The sequence below is a fragment of the Belonocnema kinseyi genome, chromosome 8, assembly GCF_010883055.1.
Source record: "Belonocnema kinseyi isolate 2016_QV_RU_SX_M_011 chromosome 8, B_treatae_v1, whole genome shotgun sequence".
In the NCBI taxonomy this organism is placed as follows: domain Eukaryota; kingdom Metazoa; phylum Arthropoda; class Insecta; order Hymenoptera; family Cynipidae; genus Belonocnema; species Belonocnema kinseyi.
In genome coordinates, this window is record NC_046664.1 from 44,657,172 (window position 1) to 44,675,068 (window position 17,897).

The 17,897-nt window shown below is 29.9% G+C and overlaps 2 protein-coding genes across 2 annotated transcripts in view; one reads left to right on the forward strand and one right to left on the reverse strand.

Annotated features, from left to right (window-relative positions):
* Positions 1–17,897, forward strand: part of LOC117179121 (protein rhomboid) — a 573,161-nt gene that overhangs the window by 352,440 nt on the left and 202,824 nt on the right. The window lies entirely within an intron of this gene.
* The window catches only part of LOC117178468 (antizyme inhibitor 2-like), a 25,497-nt gene continuing 12,114 nt past the window's right edge, over positions 4,515–17,897 (reverse strand). The window contains exons 2-7 of the mRNA XM_033369894.1: positions 6,155–6,231; positions 5,890–6,062; positions 5,502–5,802; positions 5,046–5,276; positions 4,707–4,912; positions 4,515–4,575 (exon numbers count right to left, since the gene is read on the reverse strand). Coding sequence (XP_033225785.1) covers positions 4,515–4,575; positions 4,707–4,912; positions 5,046–5,276; positions 5,502–5,802; positions 5,890–6,062; positions 6,155–6,231 — 1,049 coding nt within the window. The remainder of the gene's footprint in view (positions 4,576–4,706; positions 4,913–5,045; positions 5,277–5,501; positions 5,803–5,889; positions 6,063–6,154; positions 6,232–17,897) is intronic.

A 17,897-nucleotide genomic window follows, 5' to 3' on the forward strand; every position in this document is an offset into this window, starting at 1 on the left:
TGAACTGGACCTTTCACAATTCTCCGGGGAAAGCTATTAGATTTTAAGCTGCGTTTAAATTTTTTAGTTCGTTATTCTTGTTTTAATCCTGGATTCGCCTTGAAGGATTGCGCGTAAGTATGAAAGGTTCCAAACCGCGGAGGGGAATCAGAATTCTCTCTGTTTGCAAAGGTAAGAATTTCCGGAATGATATTAAACGAAAAACTTGTATTGGTGATAAAAATGACATGATTTCGATGGCAACTGCGATCATGCCGATTTTTTTGCAATTACAGCAAAATTCAAGTGGTCTGAGTCAGTTCAGTCAGCTTCGTTTTTGTAATGGTTATAAAAACGGTTGTGGTAACAATTTCTTTGTTTCCTATTTCATAATTCGGCAGGATGTTTTCAATAGTTTGAATTTTTTCTGAATTCTTTTAAGTTTAGAACATTCGCAATTTATTTCTTCATTTTGGATAGAATTTATTTTAAACGAATATCAATTTTTAAATAAGTAACGGGTTAAGTGTTTCATCCTTATTTGGAATATATTAAATTCAACCCATTTTTCATCTCGGGAATTTGGCATGCTGTTAAAAATTTTATTTATGATGTTTGCTTTATCTAGGTTATCTCATTATTTCTCACGGCAGAATTTGACTCTCTCTATTTTTATTTTTGTTTTCGTACCTTTTATCTTAAGACTTCTTACAATTTCAGGCTGACCGCTGGACCGGTAAACTGAAAAAACTCAGGAATTTTATGAAACCGGGAAAAACTGGGATATGATAGTTAATTTATTTTTTGACCGAGAATTTGACAAATTTGTAGACAAAAATTTGTACAATTTTGATTTTAACATTTTTTAAAATAATCAGTTCAATTTTTATCTTATTCAAATATGATTTCATTCAGTTTACAATGTGTTATTCAAAAATCTTTTACTTACAAATTTTACATTTTGTATTTAAATTTTTACGTGTACATTTTTCATTTGAATAATTTAAAAATCAGTTCAAAATTTGAGAATTTTCAGATTTTAAGGTTAAAAATAAAACTGTTTCAATTGGAAAGTCTTACAAGAAAGGTACTTCAGGTGTCCCTAGCCGATTTGATTCTCCCTGATATATGTTGTAGTACTCGAAGGACTTATCGACTCGCATTTTTTTATCTGTGGAAAAACACTTTAAGGGAGTAAAGCAGCCCTTCAAAGATAGGGGTCTCAAGTGCCGATTGTATAGTTTTGTGTATAAAAACCACATTGATTTCGATCAAAACTACTGGAAAAGATTTCTCGTGATGAAACATGTGTGGCGTCATTTTTAAAACAATGACAAAAATTAAGCGGTAAACTGCCCCTACATATTTTGAAAGATAAGCTAAACATGTTCATATTCACAGCAAATTTTTTAAAAATATATTTTGCACTTGACACTTACATAAAGTTGACGTGTTCCGCCAAAAAAATATTTTTTTAATTACTGGGGGTGACCACTCCTAAAACTTTTTATTTTGTGCCTATGATATTATATACTTTCCATACACAAAGATAATTAGAAAGATAGTTTTATAACGAAGGAAGTAAAATAGAGTCCATCCAATACGAATTAGAAAATTAGACGGGGGTAAACCATCCCTCATTTATGTATAAAATTTCAAATAAATGTAAAATTGAACAAAAAACTCCGAAGAAAATACATGTTGCACACGAAGAAGAGGACGAAGGTATTTATATACTTTTCTGAAAAAGAGCTTTAAAGAGGGTAACTACCCATAAACTATTTTAACACAAAAAATTATTTAAAAAGCATACATAGTTTGATGACAAAAATGAAACTTTCAGGTAAAATTTAGAATATTCTGAATTCTTGACGGTATATCGGACATGCATGTATTCTTTGAACTTTGAACAATAATGATATTCGTCAAAAAATTGTTTAAAATATAATGATTTCTTACACCATGAACATATATGAAAATACGTAGGATTGGTTTACCCCCGCATATTTTTTATCTATATTAGGTGGACGAAACCCAAATAGATTTTCGTCTTAAGTGCAAAATATATTTTTCTAAATTTCTCTCTTATGAATTTGGCAATTTTCAGCACATTTAAACATTTGTAGGGGTGGTTTAACCCCATGTAATTTTTTTTATTGATGTTGGATGAATTTCATTTTACTGTTTTTGTGACAGAACTAGTTTCCAAATTTTTTTTGCATGGAAAATATATGTTATCATAGACACAAAATTAAATTTTTTAGGGGTGACCACCCTCATTATTATTTAAAATAATATTTTTCTGGCGGAACACATTAACTCCACTTTTGCGTCCAGTGCAAAATATATTTTTTCAAATTTTTTCTGTGAATTTAAATATCTTTAACACCACACTAAATATATGTAGAGGAGGTCTATTCCCTTCAATTTGTTTTTCTTTTTTGATAAAATTATGTTATTCATCTTTTATCACGAGAAAACTTTTTCAGAAATTTTGCTCGAAATCAATTTGTTTTTTATACATAAAACTATACAATCGACGCGTAAGACTCCTATCTTTGACGGGCTGTTGCACCCCCTTACAGTGTTTTTTCGCAGATAAAAAAAATACTTGTCGCTTAGTTTTTCAAGTACTACAACATATATCAGGAGGAATTAAAGCAGCCAGGGACACCTGGAGTACCTTCTTTGTTAATAGGTAAACAAATGTTAACGCCCGATTGAAACTTTATAAGCTATTTTCAATTTTGAAATAACCTTAAGATAATATACATATGTATAATTAAAGGCGTTTATTAAATTAAAAATAATGTTTCAGTCTAAAATTGGAAATTTCCAAATTTTTTAATTAAGAAAAATAACAATTCCTTTATATTTAGAAATGTTTTACTTTTCATGTTCTGAAAAATTCCTAAACTAATCACAAATTTTAATAAATGTAAAGAAAATTTAGATGTTTCATGATTTTAAAATAAAATTTTGAAGCTTTTAAAGGATTTGTTAATTCTATTTAAAATTCAAATAATTAAACTTTTAAATTAGAAAGTGTTCAATTTATAATAAAAATGTAAACGTTAAATTTGTAATACGTCTAGCTTAAAATGACCTAAAGTGATTTGCAATTTAGTTTTTATTACTTCAAAGTGAAAAATATTTAACTCCAGACTTAAAATTTTTGTAATTTCATTGTGTGTAAGAAATTTTTGCGAACCAGAAAGAAACCGGGAAATGATCCGGAATTTTGTATGTCCTCCTACCATTCTTTTCTCGCATTTTACACATGAAACACAACTCGATGCAAATGATGAAGTCAGTAACCCTAGTAATTTTTGCTGCAGAAATAGTAAGAGGGCCATTTAGAGTCAATCAAAATTTTAACATAATTTTTGAAAGTCCGCATGATATTATTAAATATATTGAAAGCATCCAGTGGAAATTGCATTATTTTATTCAGTTATAACTCATTTAAAACAATTCCTTCAAAACATATATGAAGTATAGATCGGGAATTCTAAATAAAATTTTATATATTTAATTTAATATTATATATTGATATTTATATATTATATAAATTTATATATTTTATTTCAAGTTGCCATACTAGCTATTCTTCATAAAATAATGTTTTTAATTCAAATTAATTGTGGGAATACTCTGTGGAACTGCGGCTTCAGTAAAAGCTCGAGAACACTAAACTTCCAAATCAGTGAATAAAAACGAACTATTAATAAAAAAAAGCATGTTTAACATTAAACTTACAGAGTTTCTGTTTGAAGATTAAGGTTCCTGACATTCACTGACATTTGATAAAGTCAAAATTCAAACGTCTATTCAAAAAATTTTAAGTGAGATATCGTAAAACAGAAACTGATTTATAAATAGAAAAAGTATCAAAAATATCATAATTATCCGTGCAATATTATATAGTTATTTAATTATAAGGATCAAACTTATAAAAAGCATCACTAACTGTTAATAGTTTATTTAACACAATAAATGACAGACAATTTGCAAAAGTACGCAATACAGAGAACCAGATCAACAAACTTTTTTACATGAACATACATATATCATTATTATTATCATAATCACTCAAAGTCGAGCTTATATTATACATTAAACATTGATGTTTAAAAGTACAGACTTGAGATTGTCATTAACAGTCTTTAAACCACTGCAGTCACTTCACATGAATCCCTAAGCTTTTTTTTTTGGATGAACATTGAATGATGAATCCTGACAGAAGCTTTTCAGAAGTCAATATATATATATATTGTATCAACTCAAATTAACCTTAAATATAAATTAGGATTCTTTCAAACTGATAGATCCTCTTTACAAATTAAATTACAACTTTTGATTAAGTTATAATTTATCCCTGAGATTTTTTTACAATTCGACTAAAATTAATATTATTATTTGGGTATTCTGACAAGAAGATCACCGAAGAATATTGTAGAGGCTCCTTTCAAAGAAAAACCTGAACATTTTTTATTAATCTCGGGTGATCTTTTCGAAAGTATACCAATTATTTGTTACTCATAACCATTGGCATTATTCATCTTAACGAAAAGAAGTTCCTCTTGAAGAGCCGCCCTGAAATGAAAAAATTAAAAATACTTTAATCATTTCCTTAAAGCTTTATAACACATTAATCTTATTAATAAGCATTACTAAAATATTATTAATGAAATTTAGTTTGAATAAATAAAAACATTTTTAAATACCAAGCACTTCTTCGCATATATGCAAATACAGATGGTGGCTGAAATCCGTTAAATGAATTTGAAAATACAGTAGTGTAGGCACCCATGTTTTTCCACAACAGCCAGTCACCAATTTCTAATTCAGGTAAATAATCATTTATAACGTAATCAAAGGGATCGCCGGACGGACCCCAAAGCTTTGATAAAAATACTTGTTTATTCTTTCTCTGGAAATGAATAATCAGATTTTTATAACAATTATCATATGCGAAGAAAATATAAATTATCTATTCATTAACCTAGAGTTTTTAGAATAAAAAGATTTCAACTCTCATGAGGAAATTTAAACCAATAACTTACGCCATCTAGAATTTCGGGAATTGTTCGCATTATCTTTGCAGAGAAAGATCCAAAAATTCCATCGTTTAAGTAATACATAAAACACTTCTTTCCATTTTCAATTACTGATTTTTTTCCTTCTACACAGGCAACAGCGTGGGTGCTCGCTAAAACGTAATATCTTCCAGGCTCGCTTATAAACTCTATCGAAGGATCTACGTCCTTCGTAGCATCATGTAATACATCTGCAAACTTTGAAAAAAGATAAATGTCTTTTGAAACAAAAAATGATTTCCAAATTTGAAAAAAAACTGGTTTGAAATTCAAGCAGTAAAAATCGATTTAGGCTAAAAACTGGCTAATCAGGAATGCAAGGTCTTCAAAATTAGGCACATAAAAATGTAACATATTTTCAAAATAAAATCACTCTACATGAAGCCAGAGGGCTCTCAAATATTAATTAACATTGTCAATTACCTTATCAAAATCAAATTCAGATTCACCAGGAATTCCTCCTCCAATGTCAATCATACAAGCTTCACTGCAACCTTTCGATCTAGCATACTTGATTAATTGCTCGCAAATTCGAATACCTCGTTCATATGCTGACAGATCTCCACAAGGGCTACCAACATGAAAACTAAATCCATGCAAATGGAGTCCCAAATTTTTTGCCACATCTACCAATTCAAATGCCTTTTTCTGTGGATCACAGCCAAATTTAAGACCAAGTGGCATACCGGCATTGGCAGAATTACATATAATACGGATCACTACTCTATAGAAAAAAGATACATTTTTTAGTAAAAATTTCTAAGCTTTTGTTAATTTCTTTGAGATTATTGTCTCATAAAATTTTTAATACCTAGCCTCGGGAAACAGATGTTTGATTTTGAAAAGTTCAGTTTCGCAGTCAGCAGTCATCCGATCTATCCCAACTTGTTTCGCATAAGAGATATAATGCCTCGATTTAACTGCACTAGCATAAATAATACGATCTCCAGAGACCCCGCATTTTTGAACAGCTTCTATTTCCGCCTAAAATAAAAAAGATTATGCATGTTTATTATAAGATATATTAATCACCTTAACGTGATTATTGCAAAGCAGGCTATATCTTAAAAATTTACCTTAGAAGCACAGTCAAACTTGGCACCAAGTTCTGCTAGAATCTTAATTACAATAGGATTGGAATTACTTTTTATAGCTGTAACAAGAAAAATTGATAATGTTTTTAAATTTGATTAAATTGTAGTACATAGTTTATAAAATGGAAGAGAAGGCTATATTGGTAGTAACGTAAATATAATTCATATATCACATTATTTGCAAGAAAAGCTTACTTTTAAGAAATTTAATGAGTTCTAATTAATAAAAATAATGCAAATATGTTAATAACTATAAATACATAAGCAATAAAATATTACGTCAACTATTTTTTATTATTTAAGCTCAGGTTTCTATGCTAAAATTCTTTTTAAAAAGTAATAAGACTTCTTTTGTCAATTTTATAAATGAAGTTAAAAATTGAGTAAACCTGATCTTAATTGTACACCTAGATTATCCTTTTATACCATATCTTACCAAAATGTGGTGTAACATTTGGAATTTTCCGTAGCCAACGTTTGTGTCTCACGACTACTTCTTCTACATTTAGAATATGGAAGGCTTCGTTACCATTCTCAGAATTAATAATATTTTTAATTAAACTGCGTACGTTGATGTCGTCATCTACAATGCGCATTCCGTTTAAATCTTTTCCTGGCATTTTGATTGATTCCTGAAGATAAATTAAAATATAATTAAATTAAAAATTAGGATAATATTATTTTATAATCACTACCCGTTCAGAAAAATTACTTATGATGTGCTGTTGTAAATTAAGAGTATAAAAAATGCATTGCCTTTCTTACGAAAATCATCATTTTGCATAAAAATTATTAGTTTATTAGTTACGAAAAAATCAACTATACTGAAAAATTAACCGAGCATAAGTTTGACACAGGTTACAGAGTAGTACTGAGATACGAATAAGAAAAATTAATAAAATATGTTAAGTGAATAGAACTTAAATTTCTAACGAGATTTGATGCTATGATATGCAGGAAAAGTTAGATTAATAATGATTTGACCTTTATTATCAGAAAAACAGAATTACTGGTTTTAAATCTGAAAATTAAACCATATTTTAATTCCGCTGACATTTAATTTTTTATAATATGAATTCAAAAAAGCGCTCCGTTAATCTTTTTTGGCTTTTTGCTTTACATTTACTTTTTTAAGTTTTACGCAACCTTTAGCAAGCATGTTTTTGTTTTGATTTTTACAATAATTTATTCAATCATAACTTCAACCCTAGGCGTCTACATTGGGGTCCATTGGCACCCATGAACGTTAACAATCATCTTTACAGGCTCAGCTTCCGGTTAAAAATTGCAAGACCATTTCACTATTATCTTCTCTATACATTGTAAAAATCTCAAAAATTTGGTGAAATAAGTGATATTTCGCGTGACTTACTTTACAAAGCTTTGCCTTTTTCTATCAAGATTCCACTCAACGACGGAGACAATTTAAAACAAAGTGTTTTTCTCATTGCTCTAAACTTCTCCGATTTAAGTATGAAATATAAGTATTAAGAATCTAATTATAAAAAAAAATTCTACGAAGTTACAGTTATAAAATTATTATTTTTAAAAATAATTTTACAAAAAAGTGAATATAATGTAAAAAGGAAATAAAAAATTGTTTAATTATAAAAATTCAGCAAAATTAAAATTCTTTCTCCTCTACAAACTCGTATATAAATGAATTTTTGTTAAGTATTAGATTCAATACTTGGTAATAATTGTTTTTCATATGAGAAGACAAATATCAGGTTTAGTTAAGATTTTCTCTAAATAACAATATAATCTACTTTACACTATACCTGCTATTGATTTGAATGAATTAGTTTCAGTTGATGAAATTAAGGTTAAATTGTAGTTAGAATACTTAGATGTTCAAGTGAATATGAAAATATGTTGCCGCTTTTTATATTCAATTTTTCTAGATCCCTGAGATAGACATTTATGACCTAATTACGTTAGACTTTAACGCAGTCATTAAAAGATTTAAATGATTATAAAAAGAGATATTTTTTCTGTCAAATTTCAAGGCGATCGTCCATCGGTGGGAATTTATATTTTTTTTCACAGACACATATGTACCCTTCTCCTTCCTGTATGAAGAAAAAATAACCCTCGCTGGATTAAAAATTAATCCAGGCCCTCGATGCTAGGTCCTGTGTGGACATAATCCCTCTGTCTTTAAACTGATATCTATTCCTGTTTCATACATATGAATATGCCCATATCAGTGGTTCCCAAGATATGAGTCACTGCTAAAGCGACTGAAATTCGATTCAGACACACTTTTACATTTTTAGTCGTATCTCGAGATACCGTAAAGATTTTAAAAGTATACAAACATTGAAAAAGGAAGGAGAAAAAAGAAAGAAACATCAAAGCCATCTTTCTCTCATTCCTTCATTATCTATCCGTTTTTTTAATACCACCAGGATCCAACATGTTTTGAGGCCTTTCAGATGTCCTCTTAAGGGAAATTTTAATAGGAAACTAATAGGGAACATTTACATGTTGTGCTAAGATTACTTTAAAAGCCGAATTGAATTTGAAGTTAATCCTTAAGCAGTGATTAAACATATTTATATTTTTATCTTTGATACTTCTGATTTGAGACTGTATTTATAAAAAATTGAAATACATTTTTTAAACTTTAATGAACATCTCAATCAAACAATAGTTAGTGCTAATCTGACTTAGTCAGTGGGAGATATATGATGACCTCCAATTAAAAAAGCTTCAATTTCCATCTATTATACAAAATTATCGATTCACATATAGATTCATTAAATCCAAACAAAAAAAGTAAGTTCTCATTTACAAGAATTATTGTTATTTACATTTAGCAAAATTTTCTTCTTTTCTCTTTGAAATATACTCACTGTATTTGAAGCATGACTTTTTGGTTCAAGGACAGAATGCATACTGAGATACCGACAAGTGTAATTACCCTAAACTTGAAAGAAAATAGATACCACAGATTCATAGAAGAGCTCATAAAAGTGCGTGATAAAGAAATACCTAAAAGACTGTATTAAAAATATTTTCACTGATTCATAAAATAAATTTTTCCACAATTCAAAATTGATAAAACAAATCTATCATTTTAGCAATATCTTATTCAAAAGGATTGTTATATTTCTTATTATTCAGCAAATAATAAATAATTTTCTTTTAAATCATTGTCTGTAGAAGAAACATTAAAGATTATTTTCATAATTGATAAGGAAAAACTCCTAAATAATAATAATGTAATATAATTGTAGTTTTGTATGCACAGTATACGTATTCGATAAATTGTAACAGGTTGAGTAAAGGGAATGTATTTTTCCTAAAAGATACATTTTTCTACGTTGGACGTTGAAAGGAGAAATCGTCCTAGAATGGGACCCACTCTGAAACCGCCAAGGGCTGGGTTAGTTTGTATTTGCCTTTTGCTCTGACAGGGGTCTTTGTAACTCGCCTTTTGCAAATAAAGAAACTGCATGGATTTACAGATCAATTGCAGATAGTGAAATTAATTGTTTATTTTCATTTGAGGTGTCTACACCGTTACATAAAATTTGGCGATCCATGCCAGAATTCCTTTTAACCAATACATTAATCTTTTGGGATCTGAAAGAATATAATTCTTACAAAAATTAAAGTGTGGTTAAGTTTGTTTATTTTTGAACCATTTCACTGCCACCCTTCATCAGCACGGAATACTTAGGACATACAAAGATTTTGAAATATTCATCCAAAAGATAACACGTACGTACTCTGAACTAATTAGGGCTACCAGTGACTTTTAAGAAAGGAGAGACATCACTCTCCAAAAGAGACACCGCGGGAATTTAGGAGCTTCTCGGTCAGCTGCAAGAGAAAAGAAAACCTGCAGAGGTTATCAAAGACACCAGTGCCGTTTAACATATTGCGTGAGTTAGTTGACAACCCTTCAAGTAAGATGTGATACGCGGATTCTTTCTTTAATAAACGTCAGAAAATTATCCCAGATCCGGTGTACCGTTGACAGGGAGAGGTATAACACAATTAAATGTAGACAATAATAGAAGAGAGCAGATAATCTACTATCTTTGGATGGCTCTATTTAATTAGACGACAACTGCATGAAACCAGGGGATTAGCACAGTTGCCAATTTAATTTATCTAACAAGACCCTTCAGTTGGACGTGAAAGTACACCTGCTAGAGAGTGACGGAATCGCCATACCGCAAAATTCTGTAAAAATGATCACAATAGTGACAGGTAGAAAACAAGGACATGTACTTATTGAAAGTAGCCCCCACGTTCCTGATTCTATTTACCATGTCCAAATCTGATGGATTCTCATATTCATTAGCAACGAATTTTAAAAAGAGATAAGATTGTCACATCTTGACATTATATTTTAATTTTTCAGAAAACTCCCAGAACGCAAAGAACGAATAAATAATGTAATCATGAAGAAGCTGAAAGCAAGGTTAAATTTACAACAGGAAAACCTAATGTTACAACATATTAAAGAATCAGTCAGAGACGTCATTGAAAAAATTATAATTACCTATCACGATATTTTTACACTATGGGGTGATTCTCTGCCTTGTACAAGCTTAGCTTCCCACAAAATTGTACTGAAAGACGAAAATATAATCCACTTACGTTAGCCTCGGCATCCAGAATGTCATCGGGAATAAATTCACAACCAAGTAAACGACATGCTTGCAAAAAAAATTCTAGTCAAATCAAATTCCCCTTTCAACTCACCGCTTACGGTGGCCCCAAATAAAATAAATCCCTCAGGGAAAATTAAGTGGATACTAGTCATCAGTTCCAGGAAGCTGAACGAGAAAACTTATAAAGACTAAAGAATGATGGATGCGACACTAAGAGAGCTTATCGGGAAAATTTTCTTTACCTGTCTGGATGACATTGTCGTGTTTGGTAAAACACCATAATAGCACAGCAAAAACAAAGTCACGTTGTTTGAATATCTAAGTGTGACCGGGTTAAAATTGCAGGCAGATAAGTGCGAGTTTTTGAGACTAGAACTTGAATATCTGGAGCATTTGATAAGAAAATATAGAGTAAAACCTAACCCGAATAAAGTGTCAGTGGTTACTAATTTTATAAGTTTAAGTTTCAAGAACTTTAAATGCACCGGAATTGAATTCCACTACCACAGAGAAGGTACTTTAAGCGATAGTATGGACAGTCAGACAACTGCTTCAATACTTATTGGGAAAAAAATTTATAATTCAGGCAGATTCTCAAGCCCTAAAGGGGCTTTTCAATGTAAAGGATCCTTTATCAAGATCATTATTCTGAAGACTAAACTTGAAAGGATATATCTATGTTATTGAGTACAAAAAAGCAAAGGACAACACCGACTGTGACACAACTACCGATAATAATAAATTAGAAACGCAGGCCTATCAAAATGACAATCAAACCCGTAGCTGGCGAAAAAACTTGATTAAGGTCAACAAGAAGAAATATTTATACAATTTAGCGAACTAAAAAAAATTAACTATCGGTAACATGAAAATTAAATTAACTTTAACAGTGAGGAAAGCAACCATTTTATTCTTTCTGCTCTTCCCTTCGTCCTTACCAACGTCACCTTTACCTCACTCGATGGCGTGACCATTTTCGCTGAGAATCATCGCCCAGCAAGACTTTACCACACAACTTGGCATTACACACATCCATTGATATATTCGAAATTGAACTCCGGTTTTTTCAATCGCGCAAGTTGTATCATATTAATTCTTCGATGTGCGAAACAAATTGTAACGGAAAATTTGAAATCAATACGTTAAGCGGTGAAATTAATCGATTAGATACGCAAAAAATTTATTAAAGAAACTGCTAAGAATTAACATACAAAACCGCGTACTAATGAACGCAATAATCTTCGACTTCATCAATTCGCAAATTGACCAATTGAACTAAGAGTATTAAATCCTCGCGAGCAGATTTCAAATCAAAGATATTCAAAACTATATTGAATTCAGCTTCGTATGGGCTTGTGGTAATGATGTAACATAGTGAAGAAAATAGTGACATTTTTCATTAGATGAAAGATCAATCATTTAATAACACGAAAAATGTTATTCCCTTTTAAATCAAACAACTATGTGTAATATGATTTTAGATAAATAAAGCAAAGATGTAAATTTAATAATCGATTATATCAATGATGGTAAGCATGGTATCATTCATCCGAAATTGTTTACACAACGAATTTTGATGGTTCAACTTAAAGAATTCAAAGAAACACTTAACGTAAAATATCTACTCTCTTTGTAGGATAAAAATTGAAGGATACAAAAAGGGAAATATTAGAATTAATTAAGAATTAACAAATTATAAATAATAAAAATATTGGAATAATTTTACTACAGATATCACCATTCAAAATTAAATTGTAAACATCCATAACTTTGGTTACTAATCAGGGTTAATTCTAATACCCGAAAACGATATCTCGTTAAACTTTATGCTTCTTGTATCTGGAAATTGATTTCAATATAAGGATTTATGTAACTCACTTTTTTGCTCAATAAAGAAACTGCATTTATTTTTGGACTCATTGCAGATAGTGGAATTAATTCCGAACTTTCGAGAATGGCAAAAGAACCGAACGCTGGAGAACGACGGAGGGCCTATGGCTCAATGTATTTCTTTGTTAAATATTTGTAGATACATTTTTTTAAACCAACATAACCTTAAAAAAGTAACAACTGTGCAACGAAATTGCGCAAGAAGACTTCAAAAGAATTATTCTCTTTAAAAAACTGATTCTAAAAAAGCTAAATACTTAAGAAAATCAGTTCCTGTAAAATAATTGCGTAAAAAGGTTTGATATGAGAAATATATGTTTTGAAATAAACGTTTATTCTTTTACAAGCCAAAAAGTTTTTGATCTAGGCAAAATGATCAGTTTTTTCAATAATTGTACATACTATGCTAAAAAATGAACTTCTGTTGTGTACCTTTGTGCGTCTATAAAAGAGTTTCAAAATTACTTCTTCTGATTTTACTTCATTCTTTTAAAATAATTTCTTTTTAATACGGACGGAGTTTAAGAAAAATTACTTTTGTATTTACTTATTTATAGCTGAAAAATTAAAAATAATTTATTTATAATAGAAAGTTATATCATGGTATTCCGGTACATGCTAAATGGTTGATTACTTTAATAAGATTTTAATAAGACTTTAATAAGATTTATCGAATGCTTATACAGTGTATACAAAACTGAAATTATATTACACTCAAATTATTTAGGAATTTTACTTTATCATTAAAAAAATAATCTTTAAGGGCAAGTGATACTTACAGTTTCCCGGGTTTTTCCACAAAAATGAAAATGTTTAAAAACTGAATTCAGAGATGCTATAAAATATCATAACGGACGTCCCCGGACTCTTTTTTTGAAGGATAATAATAAAAAAATTCATTGTGCTGAATAAAAATTGTATGCATTATTTTGAGGTTACGTCGTTTTTCATCTCTGCTTTTCCGATAATTTGAAAATTATTGATGAAATAAACTTTTTTAATTGCCTGCAAACAAGCTTAGTTCCGGGAGATTAGTTTCTATGTGTAAAATATTGTGTAGTTTGGAAGTAACGCTCGGGAGAATTGTAACACACATAACCTCGAAATGTACACGCGTTAGCAAAATCAAAAGTTTTTTGAAAAATAAACACAAAAAAAAGTGTGCGGGGACGACCGTTAGCATGTTCGCTATCATTTCCCTGATTTTGACGACAAAATATTTCTTATCCTAGGAAAAAAGCAGGGGGAATATAACACTGAAAAAATCGATACTATTCCCTAAGCGCTATGCAAATTAATCACATTTTGCTAAATCAAAACTTTTTTTTAATTAACCCACAAAAAAAGTGTGAGGGGACGTCCATTAGCATGTTCGCTATCATTTGCCAAATTTTTAAGACAAAATATTTATTATTTTAGAAAAAAAGTCGGGGGAACCTAAAACTGGTAAAATCGACAATTTTCTGAGTATCACATGCCCTTAATGTTTCTAAATACACTGATTTCAAATAAATTCATTCAATATTTGCCAGAAAAAAAAATCTTCTTGAAGAAATGATTGCTAAAATGATAGATGTGTTTGATCAATATTAAATTGTAGAAAATTTTATTTTATGAACTTTCTTAACATTTAAAATACAGTCTTTTTTGTATTTCTTTAACACGCACCTTTACGAACAGTTTTCTATCAATGTGTGGCTTCTGTTTTCTTTTAAGTTTAGTATAATTTGTCGGTATCTCAGTATGCATTCTGTCCTTGTACCAAAATGCCGTGTTTCAAAATCAGTAAATATAATCAGAAGAGGAAAGAAGACAATTTTAAATTTTGTTTAATGTGATTATCAATAATTTTTGGAAAGAAAAAATTACTCTCAGGATTGTTTGATTGAGACTTTAATTAAAGTTTAAAGTCTTAATTTTAATATTTATATGATACAATCAATTCTCAGAAGCATTAAAGATAAAATGTACATGTTGTTAATAATTTAGTAATAATAAACTTTAAATTATATTCTGTTTTTTAATTAATATTCGCATAGTATACAACTATTTCGTATAAATTTCCTGTTCAAATTTCCCTGAAGAGGACGCCTAAAAGACCACGAAACATGTTGGATGGTGGTAGTAAAATTATACGGATAAGTAATAAAGAATAAGGAGAGAGACGGTTTGGATTTATTTTTCTTTTTTTCTTGCTCTTTTTTGAATTGTAATACATCTGTCTCTAATGAGCCGTGTTACAATGTTATTGGAAAACATATTTCTCTTTTTTTAACTCTTTTTGTGCAATTATTTTTCACAAATTGATTTTCTGGAGTATATGCTTAAAAAAAAAGAAGCTTCCTGAAGAACGTAATTCTTGTAAAGCCTTCTGAATCGATTTTGTTGCACAATTGGTGTCTATTTAAAGTTTATGTTGGTTTTAAAAAATGAATATTTTTAAATATTTTACAAACAGAGACATTAAGCCATAGACATTAAACAGTCTTCCTCTAACGAAAGGTTCTTTTCCCGTTCTCAAAAGTTCAATTCATGGTTAAACAAAAAAAAAGAATGTGTTTTAATTTAAAATTTAAACTTAATTTCATTTTATTAATAACTATCACTATAGCTTGTAGTATTTTTACAACGCCTTCTTTCAATGAAATACAGTTTATGAAAAAACAATTACAATGTGGTAGAACATTTTTTCAACAAATTTATACACAAATTTGTAAAAAGCTGCCAGAAAAGATTGAAGTCGAAGAACTCTTTTAAAATTCTATTTTGTCGATGCTAATTTCATTGATTTATTTAACCCATTAACACAGTTTTTTATGAGCATGTGATACTTCGTCGTGTGGTTAATCGGGTACTGTTCACCCGGCTTTTTTCCACAAAAATTAAAATTTTTAAAAACTAAATTCGGAGATGCTATAAAATATCATAACGGACGTCTCCGGATTCTTTTTTGACGGATAATAACAAAAAAAATGTATTGTGCTAAATAAAAATTGTATGCATTATTTTAAGGTTACGTCGTTTTTCATCTCTGCCTTTTCGATAGTTTAAAAATTATTAATGAAATAAACTTTTTTAATTGCCTGCAAACAAGGTTAGTTCCGGAAGATTAGTTACTATGTTTATTCGTACCCATGTGCGAATTTTCCATTAGGCGATAGTCGGGCCAGCTTTCTCGGAGTTGAGCTAACTTTGCCAACCAGGCATTGGCCAACATACCGAAATGATAAGTATGGCCCAACTCTGTTTACCCACTATTGGCTACCCTGCTTGGCCCAACCATGGTATTAAAAAAATCGAGCTAACTATGGCAATTACACGGGAAAAAAATATCCATTAAATTTTATAGAACTAATCTTATAGTAGAGAATACGATGGGTAGTTTAATAAATATAATACAATCACTACACTGTTTATAATTGCTCGCTATAAAAATTTTTATTCGCCTCGGGGTTCGAACCCTATAAGTTTCGCATTCCTAATTCCTAACGCCTAAAGCCTATTGCTACGCTCATAATAATATGTGTAATAAGATTTCAGATTTTGAAAATATTGCAAATTATTATTAAATATTTTATGTGATTAAACAAGATTTAAGCTTAATTAAAAAATATTTTAAGATATTATAAAAGATTTAAAAAAAAAACAATTTATATATTTTAAGAAATTCATTAAATTTCAAAGGATTTCTACAAATTTTCGAAGATTTCAAGATATTTAACAGACTTCAAAGAATTCAAGAACATTCTTTATATTTTAAAATCTTAAAAGCCATTTAAGATCTACCGAAATTCCTGAAAAAATCTTCAAAATTACTTAAAATCTCTTAAATTCATTAAAAATATCTTAAGCACTTAAATATTTTGAGATCTTTTAAAATTCGTTCAAAAATTTAAAAATTTTCAAAATCAAATAACTCCGGTTAAATCCCTTGAAATTCCTGAAAGTCTGTTCAAATACTTAAAAATATTTTTAAATTACATGAAAGTCCTTAAACTCTTTTGATTTTTTTAAAATTATTTAAAATGCTTTCTAAGATCCTGAATTCCTTTATTGACTTTTTAATCACTTTTTAAACCATACTAAATCCATTGAAATGGCACAAAGTCCCTTAAAATCACTAAAAATCTCTTGGGCTTATAAGAACTGTTTTAATGTCTCTAAAATCTCTTGAAAATTCTTTTGATTTTTGTAATTCTTCTCAAATATTTTAAACTTCTTTAAGATTACTTGAAATATTTCGAAATTCATTTATTAATTTTTTTCTCTTTTCATTAAAAAGAACTATTAAATCTCTTTTATGCCGATCTCTGGGCCGACTATAGCCCACAGTTGGTCCGGTAGTCGGCGTTACTCGTTAACAAAAGATATCTCATAGTTGCCCCGATGGTTGGTCCATGCTTGGGCCATTATTGGGCTAATAGTTTGCCTCACTTCTTCAGAACTTTCTAAATCCCTTCATGCCGATCTCTGGGCCGACTTTGGCCCAGAGTTGAGCCGGTAGTCGGTGTTACTCGCTAACGAAAAATGTCCCATAGTTGCCCTGATGTTCGATCCATGTTTGGGCCATTCTTAGGCCAATAGTCGGCCTAACTTCTTCATAACTTTCTCAATCCCTTCATGCTGATCTCTTGGTTGACTTTGGCCCATAGTTGGGCCAGCAGACGAATTTACTCGTGTGTGAGGACGTCTGTTAGCATGTGTGACTTTTTAGTAGCATTATGATTAAAATATTCTTTAAGAAATATTCTTTTCCTCATGGACGAAAACCTGATTTTGAAAGTCAAGAAAAGAGGAGGATACTGCCTAAATTAAATTTATAAAATATAAATTTAAATTTAAAATACTCAGCATCATTGACCTTAAAAATGATCATTTTCATTCTTAATTTTTGGCGGGTTTTGACCCAATTTAGATTTTGCCTAAAAAATTCGAAAAATTTTTTACAGTATCTTCTAACAATAAGAAGTAAATTGCACATTAAACGAATCACCTTCGTCCCCCCTATTCACCCCAAGCACCCGTCACAAAAATGAAAACTTCAGTGCTTCTTTTGCAGTGTTTTTTGTCAAAAACCCAAATAACAATATGAAGAAGAATACGTATATAGGTTTTTTAGATCGCTGATTTCGAATCCAATGTCCGTTGACCTCTACCACATCAGATTCAAGGTCACTGGAAGGTTAAAGTACAAAAGACCTGAT